General features: G+C 32.7%; 1 protein-coding gene across 1 annotated transcript in view; it reads left to right on the top strand.

The window, feature by feature from the left end:
* Nucleotides 1-21,335, top strand: part of CEP290 (centrosomal protein 290) — a 97,299-nt gene that overhangs the window by 38,260 nt on the left and 37,704 nt on the right. The window contains exons 19-29 of the mRNA XM_079936196.1: nucleotides 881-1,045; nucleotides 1,441-1,590; nucleotides 3,186-3,301; nucleotides 4,776-4,878; nucleotides 4,969-5,199; nucleotides 8,850-9,023; nucleotides 13,152-13,263; nucleotides 16,964-17,169; nucleotides 18,106-18,257; nucleotides 19,852-19,963; nucleotides 20,576-21,031. Coding sequence (XP_079792322.1) covers nucleotides 881-1,045; nucleotides 1,441-1,590; nucleotides 3,186-3,301; nucleotides 4,776-4,878; nucleotides 4,969-5,199; nucleotides 8,850-9,023; nucleotides 13,152-13,263; nucleotides 16,964-17,169; nucleotides 18,106-18,257; nucleotides 19,852-19,963; nucleotides 20,576-21,031 — 1,977 coding nt within the window. The remainder of the gene's footprint in view (nucleotides 1-880; nucleotides 1,046-1,440; nucleotides 1,591-3,185; nucleotides 3,302-4,775; nucleotides 4,879-4,968; nucleotides 5,200-8,849; nucleotides 9,024-13,151; nucleotides 13,264-16,963; nucleotides 17,170-18,105; nucleotides 18,258-19,851; nucleotides 19,964-20,575; nucleotides 21,032-21,335) is intronic.

Below are 21,335 nucleotides of genomic sequence, written 5' to 3' on the forward strand. Positions count from 1 at the left end.
GCCTTGAGTTAAATCCCAGATCACCCTCCTGAATAGGATATTACATATGATTTTACTCATCTTACTTTCTTTGTCTTCTGCCTTAATTTCTGAAGCTTTACCATGCATTTAACAGTTTTGTTCCATAAAGTCCAGATCTATTGGTACGTATGTATTGTGTATATGTGTACGTGGGGGTAGGTATATTTATATAGGCCATTATTGGGGAATTAGGAGCAGTGAAGCCTCTTGGATAGTATTTTAATATTTGACAGATTATTTTTGCTTATCCAGCACTCTTGGATAACAATTGGATAACTATTTTATCATACTTTGCCTTTGTTATTATGTATGCTTCAACTGGAGAGGAAGCAATGAAAAATTTAATTAATTAAATGTAGTAGCTATTTCATTCCTTTGCTCATGCTTTAAATTCAGATGCTTCATGGTTTCAAAGCATTTACATATAAATTATCTCATTTTGACTGTATAAAAACCTTGTGAAGTTGACAGAGCTAACATTATTTCCTCTTCTTTAGAGTTAAGGAAGCTAAGGTATAAGGAATTTCAAGTCACTTGCCCAGCAAATAAGAGATTGGTTAATATTTGAACCCTAGTCATGTTGTTCCTGTCTAGTTGTTTTTCTGATCTACCAGTCTATTTGGATTAGCTAGATATTGTTAATTGTTAGAAGGAAGTGATTAGTATGCTTGGTAATACTGTTGTAGATTAAACTGGTATTTTATCAATTTAAATTTATAAATAAGAGATATATTTGGTATATTTTATTATACATGGGAATAGTAAAATGCTTAAGTGTGAATTTGACTTAAACATAGATTTTTTACTATGACTTTAGTGTTTTTCTTCACATTTCTTCTATATAATTTAAATATATTAGGCTATAGAATCAAAGAATGCAGAAGGAATATTTGATACCAATCTGCATTTAAAAGCCCAAGTTGATCAACTTACTGGAAGGAATGAAGAATTAAGACAGGAGCTCAGGGAATCTCGGAAGGAGGCTATAAATTATTCTCAGCAGTTGACAAAAGCAAATTTAAAGGTGAGAATTTTATTATATAAAAGAAAATGCTAAGCATATGAATAAAGATTTAATATGAAACATTTAATTTTTTTTAATGACTATTTAATGAGAATATGCCCCTTGAATTAATTCTTTCAACGTTCGGAAACCTTCTGTTTGAATTTTTTTAATTAAATTAGTGGAAAAATAAGTACTGTGTAACATAAAAGGATACAAAAATTCTAAATCTATTCCTAGACATTTCTAAGTAGTAGTAATTATAAATTAAATTATAATTTAATTAATACTTGGCAGAGCATTCATATATCTACTTGTTCAAGATATTCAGTAGGAAGTGTTAGTTACTGCTTTTAAATTTGTCTTTCTTTGGGTGTAAGAGATGAGATTCTCATTTCTGAACTGTTCGTTTGCAGATAGATCATCTTGAAAAAGAGACCAGTCTTTTACGACAATCAGAAGGATCAAATGTTGTGTTTAAAGGAGTAGACTTACCTGATGGGGTAGCACCATCTAGTGCCAATATCATTAATTCTCAGAATGAATATTTAATACATATCTTACAGGTACTGAAAATTTTATATGTGAGTAACAAAAATAGTTGATAGTATGTTTTATAATTTAATCATCATATATTCCTTTGCGTTCTTAGAATATTAACAGTGAAATGTTTTTTTAATGATTTTGATATTAGATGGAATGTTATGAATAAAAGCAGTTTATTCCATTTATCTGAATGAGAAGCATGTGTGCCATTCATATGAAATATATGATTGACAGATAGAATAACATGCAGCTACTATAAGGTAGTAATGTATAAATAAGGTGAGCTCTTTTATTTATTGCTGGTTGGAAAAGCAATTCACATGAATAAAGTCTGACACAGCTTTTTGTGTAGTGATTAGAATTGTTCCTTTTTTTGTGTGTTAACTACAAGAAGAAACTTTTAAACAAAATTGTCTTTTATCTCTTTCTTCCCTTTACCCTATAAGGTATTAGTTAATCTGTTAGCAAATTAGAAAGGATACTGCTTGCCTTGTGTTTGTTTCTCAGTTTTGCTGTCTATATTACAGTCATTATGAATGGCATAATGAGGGATGCTTTTCATTATTTCATTTGAGTGTGAATACCGGTAATATCACATACATTGCAAATATAATCACAAAAATGTGTTCAGAATCAATGAAAGTAAGTTTTTGATTATAAGCACTGCTGTTTCCCTTTCCTAAATAATCCATTTGTGAATATACTTGAGTTATGATTATCAGATGCTTGTATTTGTATATTATATTAATTAATCATTTTTTGAGTATTAGAATTTACTTATTAGAACATTATAATTCATGTTATATCATTACTTTTAAATTTATAATTTTAGCATTCTTCATGAATTTATTCTTCTTCAATACAGGAACATTGTCAATAAGTGATAGAAGTATTGCATTGTCATGTTACTTGTGATAAGATTCATTTTTTTCATCTTTATATAAAAAACACATGAGAAGCATTGTGGTAGATTAGAGAACCAATTTGGAATCTGAAAACCTGTTCAAAGTGGCAAAACAAGTACTTGGACTCCCAATCCTAAGGCAGCATAGAGTGATAGAAGTAGCAAGGTCTTTGGAGTCAGCCAGACCTGACTGCAAGTGTTAGATCTGCAATATGTAAAGCACCTGGCACTGAGCTTGGCATGTGTGCTTAGAAAATGGTTACCAAGGGTAGTATTAATGAATTTTTTAATGTTGAGTAAGTTACTTGATCTTTCTAAGTCTCAAATTTCTTCATCTTCAAAATGAAATAATTGGAAAGGACAATCTGACTGGAGCTATGAATGCATATGTTCATTAAAGGGTATGTGGGACTGAGTGGCTAAAGGTAAGTTTGTAACCACTGTATCTGATCATTTGTATGGTTACTGTAACTATTCTGTATGATGAAAATAATTTTATCTGTTTCATAGCACTTCTCATTTACACATATTACCTCATTCCATATGCCATAAGGTATTCAGAATAATCATAGAAATGACCTGTGCTGCTTATGGATTTGCTATTATCTTTTGTATATTTTTCTATAATCTTGTCAGAATATGAATTTATACCTTCAAATTTAAAATATATCCTGATGCTTTTTTCATTCTCATTTTTAAACCAATTTTTAGGAACTAGAATATAAAGAAAATAAGTTAAAGAATTTAGAAGATTCTCTTGAAGACTATAACAGAAAATTCGCAGTAATTCGTCATCAACAGAGCTTATTATATAAAGAATACCTAAGGTATAGGTGTTAGCAAAACTATAAATATAATTGAAGAATATTCGTGTTAAAGCTAAGTAACAAAAAATATTTAGATATTTTCTTTTACTTTTTCTTCCTGCCTCTTCACCTCCGCTTTGTGTCTTAGTTCCTTATCTATAAAATTCTGTGATAGTAATACTTTTTCATAGGGTTATTATGAAACTTAAATGAATTATGTGAAAATGCCCAGATATGAGCATTTTGTGAATATTATAGCACATATGAACTGTTTATAAATGTCAGCTGTTAGCATCATTCTTCATCATCACCATCATCATTATTCATATATTTTCATGGGGAACTAACCTGTTTGTGCTTATCTCTGCCATCTCATCTGTACCAATGGACTAATATCCTTAGTAATAGTTAGAATACCTGATTAAAGGTGATTTAAACACTAAGAGTGACTACAATTTGATCTAACAAGAAAACCAAAGCTAATTATATGATAGGTCATGTTTGGGAGTCTTATAGTATAGGTCATATTATCTCCTATGTTGGTTATAAAATAGCTGAAGGAAGGAGTTCAAGGAAGATGGAACCATGACCATTGAAGAAGAGGGGCATTTTTTTTTCACATAACTTTTTATTTTTACATGAAATTTTTTCCAGAGGCTGCTGGCAGACTTAGATCTCATGAGTCAGAATTGGGTTAATGAGCTGTCCAAGTCATATGTCCAGGTTTAAATCATTCAGTTCAAAGAGAATGCTGACACCATAATTGGTTTATGCCAAGCAGATTGCAGGTCTGGGTAGGCAACAATGTCTTATACACCTTCTTTTAAGTCTAATTATTTCTCATTTTGTTTGTATTCTAGATATTTTATGAGTATTTAACACTCAAATTTAAGAGTAGAGTCAGGGGCTTTCCTGGTGGCACAGTGGTTGAGAGTCCGCCTGCCGATGCAGGGGACACGGGTTCGTGCCCGTGGTCTGGGAGGATCCCACATGCCGTGGAGCGGCTGGGCCCGTGGGCCATGACCGCTGAGCCTGCATGTCCAGAGCCTGTGGTCCGCAACAGGAGAGGCCACAACAGTGAGGGGCCCGTGTACCGAAAAAAAAAAAAGAATTTTACTATAAGAGTAGGGTCAGAATACTGAGACTTGATTTCCAGAATTAGTTTGGGGTATTGATTATTTTCTTAATTGTTTTCTGTTTTTAATAAAATATTTATAAGATTCAGCTGCAATTGTTATATTGTAACAATTGTAAAGTAATAATTTGTAGATAAATGAAAATGATAAAATAATTTCTTTACCTTTCATTTATTAAATAAAAATATAACTTTCAGGATAAATCCTTTCAAGTGGCATTTCTACTTATGTTATCAGGTATTGACTAGTTATGATTTCTCTTATTTTATAGAAACTAAATTTCCATAATCTATAGCTATCTCTTCCTATAGTTAAATATTTTATTAGGTTTACTGTATTGTCATTTTTATTTTTTTAAGTGAAAAGAAGACCTGGAAAACAGAATCTGAAACAATGAAAGAGGAAAAGAGAAAACTTGAGGATCAAATCCAACAAGATGCTATAAAAATAAAAGAATATAATGTAAGTAAAGCACTTTTAAGATCAATATATAATACTGTACAAACTAAGATAGCTAGATTTAACAAGTTATATAAATGTGACTTTGTGCAGAATTTGCTCAGTGCTCTTCAGATGGATTCAGATGAAATGAAAAAAACACTTTCAGAAAATAGCAGAAAGCTCACAGTCTTACAAGTGAATGAAAAGTCACTCATAAGGCAATATACTACTTTAGTAGAAATGGAGAGACAGCTTAGAAAAGAAAATTGGAAACAGAAGAATGAATTGGTATCAATGGAGGCTGAAGTTGGTGAAAAAATTGGACGTTTGCAACGTTTTAAGGTACGTCTGATTTTTTTCAACTCTGAAAATTTTCAAACGTGAAGAAGAAAGGATAGGGCTTCCCTGGTGGCGCAGTGGTTGAGAGTCCGCCTGCCGATGCAGGGGACACGGGTTCGTGCCCCGGTCCGGGAGGATCCCACATGCCGCGGAGCAGCTGGGCCCGTGAGCCATGGCCACTGAGCCTGCGCGTCTGGAGCCTGTGCTCTGCAACAGGAGAGGCCACAACAGTGAGAGGCCCGCATACCGCAAAAAAAAAAAAAAGAAGAAGAAGAAAGGATAGTATGATGAATACCCATCACCTGGATTAATAGTTAACATTTATTAACATTCCACTCTAATTGCTTCATCTGTTTTTTTGTAAGAATATTTTAATTGCAGACATTTCTCCCCTAAATATTTTAGTGTGCATCTCTAAAAAAGTCTTTTTCTGTTTACATAACCGCAATAACTTTATCACACTTAACAAAATTGACAACAATACCTTATATTATCTAACGTCCAGATCATATTCACATTTCCTCAGTTGTCCCAGGATCCAGTCAAGGACCCTGCATTGTATTTGGATGTTACATGTCCTAAGTCTTTTAAATATAGAATCTCCCCCTTTTTTTCCTCCTCTCTCTGAAAAATAATGAATATTTATCTGATTATTTTCTTTCATAATTTTACTTGTTCCTGTATCCATTGTATTTACTAAAAGTTAGCTTTGAAGCCTTGGTTATATTAAGGTTAAACATTTTTGGCAAGAACACTTCATAAGTAATGTTTTGTACTTTATAAGTAATACTTTATAGTGTATCACTTCAAGAGATGGAATGTCTGGTAGTCCCATGTTTCATGATTGATTACTTTCTTAAGGGGGAGACAGCCATATATCTCTATTATTAAGTGATTTAGTTAATTCTTTGGTGATATTTTGATACCATGCAAATAACCAGTTCTTCATCATTTCTTCTAATGGTTTTAGTGTCCACTGGTGATTGTTGTTGCCTGATCCAATTATTTCATTAAGAGTTGCAAAAATCATGATTTTCTAATTATATTATATTCTCTTCATTTACTAGCAGGTATTCTTTATAAAATAAAGAGCTTCTCCTCATTAGCCCAAGCTCTTTGGTTATCTTGAAGTATGGTTCCTAACTAGAAAGGCAAGATAAAAACTGGTCATTCTTTCCTTTTCATGACCAGTTTTCAGAATACAGAGTTTGTATAGTCTGCTTCTGCCTATCCCCTCCCACCCACTGCACCCTCCAGCTTTCTCTTCTTTAAGTATCATAACAGACTCACACACTTTTAAATAGTCAGTGTGTTTTACTCAGGTGTAGTCATTATTCTTTTGTCTCAACTTTGGCCAGTGAGAGCCCTTTAAAGAAGGTTCTTGTATCCTATTTGACAGAAATACGTTAGTCTTTGAACCAAGCTGCAAAACTTAGTTTGTTTTCTGGAACAACATATGTCCAAGAGGTACCTTGTATACTTCTTAGGCAGGCTTGGAATAAGCCATTTCTCTAAAGAGCCCTGGTTCATTTTAGTGGGGACAGCATTTAGATACCAAAAACCAGTCCTAGGTGTCATTGCTCTTGGAGTGTCATTGCTACTAGTCCAGTTAGGAAAATATGTATAGATTTAAATCATGAGTTCATATTGTTATTTTTAATTCAAATTCAACATTTTAGGATAAGTAAGAGTATGGAGTTTTTACTAACCTTTGATTTTGTACTTTATTTTTTTAACACGGAAATCTATTAAAATAACATTAAAATAATTATTTTTTATACTACAATATTCATACATTAATTTGAAAACAGTAATCTTGTATTGGTATTAACAATAACAATACCAGTGCTACTAGATATAAAGTTTCTTTACAGTTCTTATTTTCTTTAGAATATCTCTCACTAGGAATGTATCGTCATGGTAACATATTCTATAGTGACTTGAAGTAATTCTCTTCTTTGTGTGGTTATGCTATACAATTGCTATATAGTTAGGTTCATTTATTTTACATTTGTTTTCAGTTTTAGGGATAACTTTTTAAAAAATTAAATTTGAATATATAAAACATTCACATGTACAAAAGATGTCAGCAGAGAAATCTTATGTCTGTCCTTGTACCTTTCACTTCATTCTACTTCATCCTTTCACCCCCTTTAGGTAACTGATAATCCTTCTAATGTTTCCTTTTGCAAGTTATTAACAAAGATACAAAAAGTTGCATGACATGCAACTCTTCTGCACCTTGCTTTACATCTGATCAGACCTTATTTAAGCATGTATATGTTCATTTGACATGTCTAAATTTACATAGGAGCATGTAAATAGAAGAATTCAAAGTAAAATTAGAATGAACTTGAGTTCCTTGCCACCCCCTTTTAAATATAGTAATGGGTGAAATTGTCATGCTAATAAACCTATTTTCAATATGAAATGTTCTTGTTTTTATTTTGTGTTAGATTTTGTAGAATGTACTTTTCTTAGAGTATTAAAAATATAGCTAATGTTTGAGATAGAAGGGAAGAAAGAACTAGAATCTTCTTCCTCTTCAACCTGATTGGTCAACCTGGATTTTTTGTTTGTTTTTGCAACAATTGGAAAGCCAAAAAAAGGGATATTTTTAAGGATGGGAAACATGATTTCCCTCACCACAAAGCAAAAGTGAAACTGAATCCCAAGGGTAAGGTAGACTAGGGTGTATTTATTTATATAGAGAAGTTTTCAAATTGAGATCTGAAGCACTATTACAAATATTTTCCCCTCATTACTCTACTTCAGAATGAATTATAACCATAAATTCTTTTTATTTTTTTTAAATTTTTTTATTTTTAAAATTTTTTTGGCCAAGCCGCACAGTTTGCGGGATCGTAGTTCCCTGACCGGGGATTGAACCCAGGCCACCACAGTGAAAGCACTGAGTCCTAACCAATTTATGAGTCCTCCAGGGAACTCATAAATTCCTTATCTTCCTCATTTCATAAATTTGGTTTCATGTTCAGTATTTTCTTTTTGGTGTTAATACAGTATCTTTGAATAGTGACTCTTATAGCTCTGTAGCTAAAGAGTTGAAGATGAACCAAGTAATTTAAAGCCTTTGATATTATTTGTTACAGATAGCTATGATGCAGAGAAGTTTTTTTTCCCTAAATAATGTTTCCTTCCTGTGAACAAAAAATTTTCTTTTATTATAAAGCTAGTTTGTTATTAATTATAAATAAGCAGAAATAGCAAAGTTGGAAATGTTACCTGTGATGATGCAAATTTTGCCATTTAAAAGAAGTTTTTTTTTAATCTTATGAAATTTAGAAAAGCCATCCAAAGATATATTCTAAGTGATATTTTTTTTGCTGCTGTATATTACGTGTTTCTCAAATTAACTGAATTTCATTTAACTATGACAGGAGTTATAAAAGGATTCACTGTATTTTTATTATGATTTAAAATTTCCAAATATTATTTCTTGTATGAAAGTATTTAATAGTTATTGTAATATATTGTAATATATGCAATATATGCAATTCTTGAGAAATCTAATTTTTTAAATTATTCTAAAATCTGTTTTGCTTTCAGCTATATTATCTTATCCTCATAAGTGGCTAGTGCCTTTACCAGAAAAAAATACACCACCTTAATCCAGTGTATCTTTATTTACATAGGAAATGGCTGTTTTCAAGATTGCAGCACTCCAAAAAGTTATAGATAATAGTGTCTCTCTGTCTGAACTAGCATTGGCCAATAAACAATACAATGAACTGACTGCTAAGTACAGAGACATCTTGCAAAAAGATAATATGCTTGTTCAAAGAACAAATAACTTGGAACACCTAGAGGTAAGTATGTGTGATCCTTAAACCTTGTGATTTTAGCCATTCTTCTTTGGTGATATCTTATCTATAGGTGCAAAATGACTTCTGGATGACTTCTTCCAGGTTATCTTCCTTAGCCCACTTTTGTGATTTAGCTGAATGAAATCTCTTTCCATCAGGTACTTAAAAAAGAAAAAAGAACATGGAACAGTTAGGATAATGTAGTCAGAAGAGGAAGCATTATTAAGTACCCATTCCTTTCTCTTGCCCTGATCCCAGTGTAAATTATTCCCTCATGGTCCATGGCTCTTTGGGGTGGATGTAGCAGAGAGTAGATGAGATATCCATGGTTCTTCCTGGACCTTGGATGAGTTCTGCAAATCCCTATCCTTTCTTACTGTAGAGAGAGAGAAGAATAGGATGGAGTATCATTAGTTTAATTGAAGGAGTCTATGAATGTGGCCCAGACCCTTTGTAATTGTCTTCTAGCCACTCGACCTTCGTACCTTTTACAGCAGGCAAAACAAGCTCCTGATTTTGTTTATCTTTATGAAAAATAAAGGCTTATGTCTTTTGGTTCATTCTCTTTTATGATCCTCTCATTGGAATGGAAGGAGATATAATTCTTTTGGCTCAAAAGCTCTCACTTGCTTAGGGGGACACGTTCAAGAAAACATTCTGAATAGCTTTCAATGACTCCTACAAAATTATCTGAGTCATTATTTATTAATATTAACTAGAAATAATCATGATCAGTTTACTTTTTATTATTTTTGAAGAGAGATGATTATGTTAATTTTTATGGAAAATTCTAAATATTTAAGTGTGATAAAAATTTATTTTTTCCCATCTTTCATGTCTGTTGTCTTCTCTTCTCTAGCATTAGACAGTCATAGATAAGAAATCTCCTGCAGGTAGCGTATCAATGAGTAATTTTTAACTTTTAAAACTTATTTTCCCAGATAATATTTTTCATCTCTACTCAAACCTTAAAAAATTTTGTCTCTGTATTATATCCTTTTCTCTCCTTTACTTCCTGTATCTCAGTTATAATTCTGAACATATGTCTCTATTTGTTGGCAATGTCTTAGTTTTATTCTTTATTATCTTCACTGTGGTAACCATTACGCATACCATTACCTCCAGTGTTGTATCCTCCTTGCTGCCACCAAAGTGATCATTCTAAACCTGCATCTGACCATGTCCTTCCCTTGCTTAAAACCTCTCAAAAGTTGCCAGTCACTTAAAGAATAAGTGACTTTTGTGATTAGCCCGCACATAACTCATGTCATCTACTGTGACATTCTAAGGAGTTTCACAATTAATGTTTTAGAAAGTGAACTACCAGTTTTCTCCACCACAGTGTTTCGTATGTTCTTCTGTACATGCAGTTTTCTTTGTTTAGAAAGCCCTTCCTCCTCTCCCAGTTTTTCTGCTCAGTGAATTTCTATTCATGTTTCAAAACTTTTTTCAGACACTACCTTTTTTTCTGTAGCATCCTTTTTTATAGAAAAAACTCACCCTCTCTGTTATTTCTATATTTTGTACCTAGTTCTGCTATTTATATCACATCATATTATATGTGTTTATATGTGTGCCTCTCCTACAGGAATATAAGCCTCTTGATATCAGAAACTCTACTTAGTTCATTTTTGTGGGTTTGGTACCTGCTCTTTGTCACAGAGTTAGAGCTAATAGATGTTAACTTCAGGGATTGAATAAAGGTGATGAAAATCAGATTTTAGAAGATGAAAAACAGAGTGGGTGGTAAAGAAATACAAAAACCGAATGGGTGATAAGGCAATTAAAAAAATGGAAATTTTGATAATAGCAGACAAGAGAAATAGATATGGACTAAGGTAAAATTAAGAAGAGGATTTGCTGTGTTTTTTCAAAAAAAATTTTTTAATAAGGAGACCAATGAAGTTTGAGAGGAGAGGAAAAGAAAATTTAGAGCTAAAGGGGAGAGAATGATTGAATATTAGAGGTAAGAGTGGTAATAAATGAGGGTGCAGTACCAGGGCAGGGGTATGAAAATGGGATATGAAGCAAGGCCACAGTTATCCTTTGAAAGAGTCTGGAAGTAAGAGAAGCAAAAAGGGTAGCAAGATATTTAAAGCACCTTAAGCCCTTTTTTGTTTTTCTCCTACGAATTTACAGTACCTAGGAACTGGGCTGTAATTGTGCATGTTACCAGAGAGTCATGTTTTATTCCCTTATCTTCCTTTTCATTATAACATCGCCCTTTAAAAAAAAAAAAAATCTCGGGACTTCCCTGGTGGCGCAGTGGTTAAGAATCCACCTGCTAATGCAGGGGACACGGGTTCGAGCTCTGGTCCGGGAAGATCTCACGTGCTGTGGAGCAGCTAAGCCCATGCGCCACAACTATTGAAGCCCGTGCGCCACAACTATTGAAGCCCGTGCGCCTAGAGCCGGTGCTCTGCAACAAGAGAAGTCACCACAATGAGTAAGCCCGTGGACCGCAACGAAGAGTAGCCTCCGCTCATCGCAACTAGAGAAAGCCTGTATGCAGCAACGAGGATCCAGCCTAGCCAAAAATAAATAAATAAATTTATTTAAAAAAAAATGTCATTACCCTGTTTTATTTTTCTTCATAATGGTTATTACCTGACAGTATGTTATATATTGGCTTATTTTCAAATTGCTCCATTAAAATACAAGTTTTAGGATGGAATTTGTTTACCATTGCAGTCCAGTGCTTAGAATACCTGGCATGTAGTAGACATTCTATTTGTTAAAATGAAGAATAAATGAGCTTAAAATATTATACTTATGTGCCAACTCCTACATTTTATGTTTCCAGCCTGACTTCTCAGAACTCTGTTCTTCTGTATGGAATTACCTACTTAACAACTCATGTTTCAAGGGGATCTCTAATTTAACGTGTCCAAATTTAATTCCTGATGTCTATTTCTCTCATAGTTGTTTCTGTTTCAGTGTATGCCACTATTATCTACTCATTTAGTTAAGGCAGATATCTTAGAATTATTCTCTAGTCATTCCTTTCCTTTATCATTTTCCACCCAAATGTAATTAATTCTTATGTGTCCTCTTTTCTCTATCTTCCCTGCTATAACTGTAATCTAAACCAGTGTCATCTCTCATCTGGACTTTACAGTATCTTCCTGACTAATTTCTCATTTCTCTATTTACCCCTTTATTGATTCTCCACATTTTATTCAGAATGATTTGTTAAAACTTCTTCCTTTAAATCTTTAAATGATTTCCTATTATACCTTAAGTTACATTCCAGTTACTTGTCTTGACATACCATGCCTTGCCTGGTATGGCCCCCTATAATCTCTCCAACTTTTTTTTTTATTCCTCTTCACTCTGATTGTTGCTCACTGTGTTCAAGTCCTCTAATACTCCAGACTCTTTCCTGCTTTGGAGCATCTGGGTTTACCAGTAGTATATCAGTTCTTTCCATGGCTGGTTTCTTGTCAAGATTGGCTCCTTCTCTTACCATCAGTTTCAGCTTAAATACCACCTCTTCAGTGGTTAATACTTTCTTTAAGCACTCTATCTGGATATGCTACTTTTTATTATTCTTTGGTTTTGTACTCTGTTTCTTTCTAGATCTTGACCTGCTTAGTGAATTTTTTTCTTTGGTTATCTGTTCACATTCTGCTGCATTCCACACTCCTCCCCAACTCCTACCACACATATATCCACAGACACCAAATGGTGAGGCCTATGAAGGCCAGAAGTTTGTCTGTTTCTTTTCATCATGAACATACAGTACCTGTCACCGATGGCATGCTGTGGATGCTCAGTAACCCTTGGTATGAATGAGGGAAGTAAGCACTGCTTTATGAAGATTGTGAGACTCTGGAGTGTTCCACGTTGGCCAAAGTGAACATGGCAGAAGCTAATACTCAGGAGTTTAGGGCCACATATCGGATATACAAGGTTTTGATGATTATTTTTAAATAATATATGTGTGTGTATACAACATATATGTTATGTGTATGTCTATCTGTATTACATGCAGAGGAACTTCTACATTCGTTAAAAAAAACTAGATTGTGAGCTTTAGGAAATTATTATATAAAGTTCAGACAGTGTCACATCTGTGGTATTAATCTGAATTACAATGTAGTTGCTCAGTGATGTTTCTATTTTATTCAGTGTGAAAATGCATCCCTAAAAGAACAAATGGAGTCTGTAAGTAAAGAACTGGAGATTACCAAGGAAAAACTTCACACTATTGAACAAGCCTGGGAACAAGAAACTAAATTAGGTAAGTATTATGACTCATAATATAAAATGATTAAGATCCAATAGTGAATATTTTTCATTTAAAGTGCCTTTCTATACCAGATAAAAAGGAAATATTTTGATAAAAATTCACTCTCTGCCTAACAGTTTAATTTAACAGGCAGTTGATGCATAATATCTCATACTAACCTTTACCAAAGTTAGGTTTTTAGTTATTAAATTGGATTTGTTTCTAATGAAATCATATGTTAAAAATGTATGACTGAGCATTAGCTATACTGAACCATTTAACAATTAAAACTGATGATAATTTTGAAATACCTGTATTTTAATGATAGTATTATGAGTTTTTTCACTGTATAGAGTTATATTAGGAATATATCATTTTATATTTTTAAATTAAAAGATCACCTAGAACATCAGAAAAATTTGAGAAGAATTTATATTGCTCATAGTTCCACTACTGTATCATTTTTTTGTATGACCTTATACATGCTTATATATTTTATATACTTTAAATTATAATAAACATTATATGCTATATTTAGTAGATATCAAAATATTTCATTTTTTATTCATCATACTTATAAATATTCATGCAGTAAGTTACTGTGTTTGGGTGATTAAATCACTAGCTTTTCTAATTTTTGCTATTGCTTATAGTGCTGCAGTGAACATCTTCATTTACATCTAACAGAGATATTGTCTTAAAGGGTATTAAAATCTTTGTGGCTTCTGCTAGGATTTTCCATATTAGTTTTTCAAATGGTTATCCTAGTTCACAACATTTAAATAATTTTATCTCACTAGCATTATGCTCTATAATTTTCAAATAAATTTGCCCCTTTGGATAAAATGTTTTAATTTGTTTTCTAGACCTTAGAGTGCTAATGCTATTCAAAGTTTCTGTTACTATTAAATTGGTAACTGAGACATGTAGCTTAGAGAGGCTTAACATTGGGAAGTCTAAAATAAGCTACTCTTAGAAATGTACTTTTTAATTCATTAAGAGATTAAAAGTGAATTGACTTCCATGTAGCTCTTACATAAAAGAAGATACCATTTTAACTAAGATATAGAAAAGGATATTATATACAGTTTTAGTAAGTTCTTTGTTCATTCTATCCTGTGTTTCTTCAATAAGTGCTGAATTCCCTATAGAAATTCCTTAATTTTCAAATACCTTAATCTCTCCGATACATGGCTTTATAGCACTGAAGTTTTTTTTTTTTAATATAAAGTCTAGCTTTATTTTTTAAAAGATTTTACAAGTCTGTCAACCTCAAACATGCATAGGTGAATTATTCACATCTTCCATCAGATGAGGCTTACAGTTTCGATCCCTCTCAGAAAAAATAAGTAAAAAATAAATTTTTTCACAGATATTTATCCACTACATTACTCAGCTTAGTTCTGAAGTTTTCTCTCTATAAATACTTTAACACAGCTGCTAGTGGTAGTACTGTTGTTGTACAGCTGCACATGGCTATAATTTTACAAGCATGCCTTATTCTTGCTAGCTCCCTGGTTTGGCTCCAGGGTCCAAATCTTGTAGAGGAAAAATAAAGGTTAACTGGGCTGCCAGAAAAGCACACTGAATGCATCCTGTAGTGCTCTGTGACAAGCCAGAGAAGGAGTACAGCCTCCAGCAAGGTCCTGTGGAGAGGCAGCTCTGAGGTGGTTTAAATACCTTTGTTTAAGGTGTTTCCTTATCTTGGAATGACCTCACCATTGCCTGTCTTCCAAAGCCAAGGTTCGAATGTCAACCCCTCAATTCTGAACAGAGACATGAGAAGATTCGCTCCAAATTCTGGAACTCCACAATAAATCACTGAAGTTTAAAAGCTTTTATTTCCTGGTGCCCTTATATCTTTGTTTAAAAGTGTCACTTTTTTAGCTTTTTCCATGCGGGAATTGATTGGTGTTGGGCTGTTACCCTCTCTCTAGGACACTCCAAACACAAGAATATAGAGTAGACTAGTGTCTATTGCAGCCCCTGTGATGTGCCTCTTTTCATTATCAAAGTTTAGCACTAAAGAGAATGGAGAAGAGTTTTTATGTTCCTAGTATATCTGTATTTACTGCAATTTTTTTTTCTTTCCTTCATGGTGCTTAGGGTTGCCTGAATGAATCTCTGTACCATAATGGTTTCCTAACACTTTTAGCTTCTTTCAGTAACATTACTGTTAGCTATTTGATCACTGCTTGCAGCAGCTATTCTAAAATCATATACTATTTAAAGACACAGAACAAAATGAAGCACTTCTTAAAGCTGAGACAGACACCAAAACAGTTTAGTTTCAAAAATATATATATTTCTTTGAGCAAACTCAGTTATAAAACTCAAGCTTGTGAAGCTAGAAAGATAGGAGGTGGCATTATTGGTGTTACGACTGTTTACAGAGTAAATCACTGCTTATTAGTTCCTTAAAATAATTGACTTCCCTGAACATATGGTTAATTGACTCTCTAAAAAAACTAAAACTACCAAATTTTTTTTCCTGGAGCATGTCTGTTATGCAAAGCAAAAGTATTAGTTTTCTCTTCTTAAAAGGTGACTAACTAATGATAATCCTACGTGATGCCTTTTCATGGTCAATGAGGGGGCTTTCGTTCTCTTTTCATTTAGCCACAAACTTCTGTGTCCAAAGATAAGCTATACAACTGCATATATGAGATAAGGGTATAATAACTGATAAAATAATTTAAAGTAAAATATTTGATATTAGATGTATACAAAGGCCAGATAAAGGTCAGGGTTAAAGAAGATACTTGGCGAAATCCCTAAATCACATGGCTTCAGATTTTACTTTTTTACTCTGAGTCATTGCACTTGTATTCACAAAGTAGTGTTGCTTCACTGTATTGCCTCTTAATACAGTTTATCTCCTTTCAGTTAACAAAATATATTTATTTGCCCTTTTTTGACTATCTACATGTGACACCTCCTACACTACATCTTTTACATTGTTATTTCAGTTCAGGCATACCTTGGACATATTGCACGTTTGGCTCCAGATTGGCACAACAAAACAAATATTGTAATAAATGAGTCACAGGAATTTTTTGGTCTCCCAGTACCTATAAAAGTTATGTTTACACTATACTATAGTCTATTAGTGTGCAACAGTATTATGTCTAAAAAAAATGTACATACCTTAATTTTAAAATACTTTATTGCTAAAAAATGCTAGCCATCATCTGAACCTTCATTTTGTCTTAATATTAACATCAAAGATCACTGATCATAGATACCATAACAAATATAATAAAGAAGTTTGAAATATTGTGAGGATTACCAGTGTGACACGAGACACGAAGTGAGCAAATGCTGTTGGAAACATGGCACTGACAGACTTGCTCAACTCAGCGTTGTTTGCCACAGACCTTCAATTTAAAAACAAACAAAAACAAAAAAATGCAGTATTTGCGAAGCTCCATAAAGCAAAGCACAATGAAACAAGGTATGCCTGTAATCCTATGAAGAATAATTTGTGTTATCATTTGATTGACAAAACATGTAAATCCCAGAGAGATTAGGATAGGCAGCATACGGATAAGAAGTAACAGAGCTGAGACTAGAGTCCAGGTCTGTCATAATTCAAAAGGCTCGTGTGTTTTCCGCATAACAATAGTGCCTCCTTACATACAATGTCTAAAATATCTGGGATAAACTTTAGATAAGAACAGCGTGAGATTTACCGAAGTATTGTTGCATTTAGGAAATGAATCTAACATGGATAAGGCAAAGAAATCAATAACCAATAGTGAGATTGTTTCTATTTCAAAAAAAATCACTATGCTGGAGATGAAGGAATTAAATGAAAGGCAGCGGGCTGAACATTCTCAAAAAATGTATGAACATGTGAAGACTTCATTGAAGCAAGTGGAAGAACGTAATTTTGAATTGGAAACCAAATTTGCTGAGGTTTGATATTATAATTTTTTTCATGCAGTTAGAGAGTAAAAAATCAGTCATGGTAGCCATTGTATTATTGGAAGAGGTTTGTTTGTAACTCTGAAGTAGCATATTAATATAGTGCTTGTGTTTCATGTAATGGGTAAATGATATATTTTTAAATCTGAAATGTTTAAAAAGAAAGCAGGTATTTTTGTGATTGAGTTTTTATTTCTCACCAGCATTACATTATTAGATTTAATGTGCAAAAAGATGTTATTTGCTTAATAATGGAATTGCCTTCCACTACCATCCCTTCATTTAACAGTTATTATGTCTGAGTGCCTAGTACATGCCAGATGCTGTATGGGAACTGGAGTTATAGCATGAAATAAAATAGACAGTAATCTCTCCTTTCAGGGACTTCATTCTAATAGGAAGTTTTAGACTTTTGATATGGTCAAAATTACTAAATTGGCTGGCAATAATATAGTTTGCAAATATTCAATAATTTATGGTGAAGTAGCACTCATAATATTCCTTTACCTTGAGAATGTGTATTTCTCAAATCATTCGTGTTATTTTGTTTATTTTAAATGTCATTATATATTAATAAGATTTTATTAACTATTTAGATTTATTTATAGATGATATAGTTGAAGTAAAATATAATGAGCATATGGCATTTCAAGTAAATTAAGAATATCAGAGATTCATATCTTATTAGATTGTGAGTTGATTAATATAAATGACTTTGGGTGGGTTGACATACAACTAGAGTTTTCATAATTTGTTCCTGGCTCTTTCTCCCCTTATCTTCGTCAATCTATTCTTAATACTTCACACCCAATGCAGTATCTGGACTAATGCAAAGTAAAGAGGACTGCAGTGTGCTGAAAGGTATAATAAAAGGAAAATGTCACCAAAAACTAACGTTTCTGAACGGTTTTTGTTACTTTTTCTCAGCTTACCAAAATCAATTTGGAAGCGCAGAAAGTGGAACAGATGTTAAGAGATGAATTAGCTGATAGTGTGAGCAAGACAGTAAGTGACGCTGATAGGCAACATATTCTAGAATTAGAGAAGAGTGAAATGGAACTAAAAGTTGAAGTATCAAAGTAAGTTCATGTGGAGTTTTTAGTCATTTGATTAGCTGTGTCTACTCTAATTTGTGTTTATGAACTCTAATTACAGTGATAAAGGGGTAGTATCCCTAGTGGCAATTGTTACTGGTTTCTTTTTTTTAGAACAGGGTTAAACAATATTAACAAGATTGATTTTTAACTAGCATAAGTAATAATATTGAAGAGGAAATAACTTCTCAAGATTTACATTTTTCAGAGCCCAGGAATAGTATTACAGGAAACACTGAACTTGAAATCAAGACTCTCTGAGATCTAGTTTTTCCACATACTAATATTTTTTTGGAGGGAAGGGTTGTGGCCATTTAATTTGTTTAAACTTAATTTATTAAGGGAGTAATAATACTTATTTCATAAGGTTGCTGTAAAAATAGAAATAAAATACGGATTTTGATTCAGTTTACATCTATTAAACATATACTGACTCATCTAATTACACTTAATAACCCTGATAACACTGTTGTTTTCATTTTACATAAGGAAACAGTTTATTCTCTTAGAATTCAAAGTATCAATATATGTAAGGAGGAAATACTGTGTATACCAGGTAGATGCTGTCTAATCACTCTTTTGTAATTATGTGTTACTTCATTAGAAAAGTATGAGGATCCCTGAGTTTATCTGTCTAGCACAGATAATTAGTAAAAAGGTTTTATGGCTTACCCATAAAGTTATAGCCATTGTTTTAGAGTCTTGATAGTCCTTTTGGGAATATCAGTTATTCCCAGCCCTTTTCACTATGAATGACCCCATTTTTTATTCTTCCTTTCACCTCATGTACTTCATCTTTTGAAGTAAACTAATTTATAATTACTCATTTTGTTATATTTTAATTGGTGAAAACTTACATAACTGGCGGTAAGAGCTTCTAATCAATATGAGGAAACCTGACTTATCTGTTACGCTGAACTAAAGTTATTCCAGCCCAAAGTAAAATGCATTTTATTTTACCTGTTTAATCTTATCAAAATAGTCATATAGGAAATTTAATAACTTACCATCAAGCTCCACCCTTTTTTTGCAATTGTAGTAATTGTGTAATCTCTTTTTCACATTTCTGGTAACTAGCAAATTAAAATAAAGCAAATCAAAACATACATTAATTGATCTAGGGAACCTGGCAATTTTAAATTTCTGTATTCTTAACTGTACAGTTTATCAAGTAAGCCTACTTAATACCTTATTCCGTCTATACCAAACCATGATAATAAGCATCTCATGAAAAAAAGTGTGAGAGAGGAGTTCTTTGACCATATACATTTGGAAAATGCAAAAAATGTACAGGTTGAAATAATTTTTTACTCTAGAACTTCTCAGAGCATTTGATATGATATGTATATGAGTCTTCAAGGGAGAGGAATGTTGGGAATGGAGTATTTTTTACAGAACATTTGTTAACTCCTCATGGAATTATGTTTCATGAAACAGTTCAGGAAACTTTAGTATTTCATACAAAGAAGAGATGCTGCAAACTAATGGCTTTTCCAGGGGTCTAGAAATTTGAAATTTTAATATTTATTTACTTAGAAAATGTACCCAGTTGTATCTGAAGTATCTTATCACTTCCTAGACTAAAAGAGATTTCTGACATTGCCAAAAGGCAAGTTGAAATTTTGAATGCACAACAACAGTCCAGGGAAAAGGAAGTAGAGTCCATCAGAATGCAGCTGTTAGACTATCAGGTATGTGCAGTATTAACTCTTATATATAGATTCTTTTCTTTTTCCTAAATTTACATTAGATATTGGGATGATTTTGTAGTTTTAATCAGAGGATATATCAGATAGAGGCTCCTATTTTTGTTAGTTGTAAGTTGATTAGAAAAACTCGTTAATTTGAAATGCCATTCATAACACAGAAAAGCATTTAAATGCTTACAGATGCATTGTGCTGGCTGCTGACCAAAGCCCAGACAGTGAGGAGAAACATGTCTTTCATAACAATATTTTCTCTTGTATTTATATATAGTTTTTCACATATTCTCACATTATAAGTTCTTTTAGGATTAAAAAACCCCACATTGTCTGCATTAGTATTATTATCAATACTGTTATTAATATATGGAAGTTTTCAAAAAAACAGTAATATTCCAACTGTTAGATGCCAGATTTAGATTTTAAATAAGTTTGATTCTAGTTTTCTACACTTTTGCAATTAAAACAAGGTTAGATTTTTGTAGGATCTCATGTAGCACCCTGTTTTAAATTTTATTTAGTAAATTGTGATTTTAAAACCATGATAAGTTTCATTGGGAAAACTTGAAACTTCCTACAAACATATATTTTTTATATTAGGCACAGTCTGATGAAAAGGCACTAATTGCCAAGCTGCACCAACACGTTGTCTCTCTTCAAGTTAGTGAGGCTACCGCTCTTGGTAAGTTGGAGTCGGTTACGTCTAAGCTGCAGAAGATGGAGGCCCATAATTTGCGCTTAGAGCAGAAACTTGATGAAAAAGAACAAGCTCTCTATTCTGCCCGTTTGGAGGGGAGAAACAGAGCAACACATCTGCGCCAAACAATTCAGTCTCTACGACGGCAATTTAGTGGAGCTTTACCCTTGGCACAGCAGGAAACGTTCTCTAAAACAATGATTCAGTTACAAAACGACAAACTGAAGATAATGCAAGAAATGAAAAATTCTCAACAAGAACATAGAAATATGAAGAACAAAACACTGGAGATGGAATTAAAGTTAAAGGGGCTGGAAGAGTTAATAAGCACTTTAAAGGATGCCAGGGGAGCCCAAAAGGTAAAACATTGATTTTAAGTTCAGTATTTTCAAAAGAGTTATGTAATAACTTTGAGTTAATATGTGCCTATGTGAATAATGCTTAATATATGAACAAAATTCCGTGTATAATTTATTAATTCAGGTTTTATAAATTAGGAGTTTGGGCTATTTGGATATCTTTTTATAAATAAAATGAGACTCCTCTAAGCCATGGTTTCAATAGAAATGCTTAGATTGTATAATATCAAAGAATTTTAAACACTCTAGGAAAGTTTATATATTAATTAAATACTAATTATAATTTTTCTTAAACATTGTAGTG

The sequence above is a fragment of the Stenella coeruleoalba genome (genome assembly GCF_951394435.1).
Source record: "Stenella coeruleoalba genome assembly, chromosome: 11".
Lineage (NCBI taxonomy): Eukaryota > Metazoa > Chordata > Mammalia > Artiodactyla > Delphinidae > Stenella > Stenella coeruleoalba.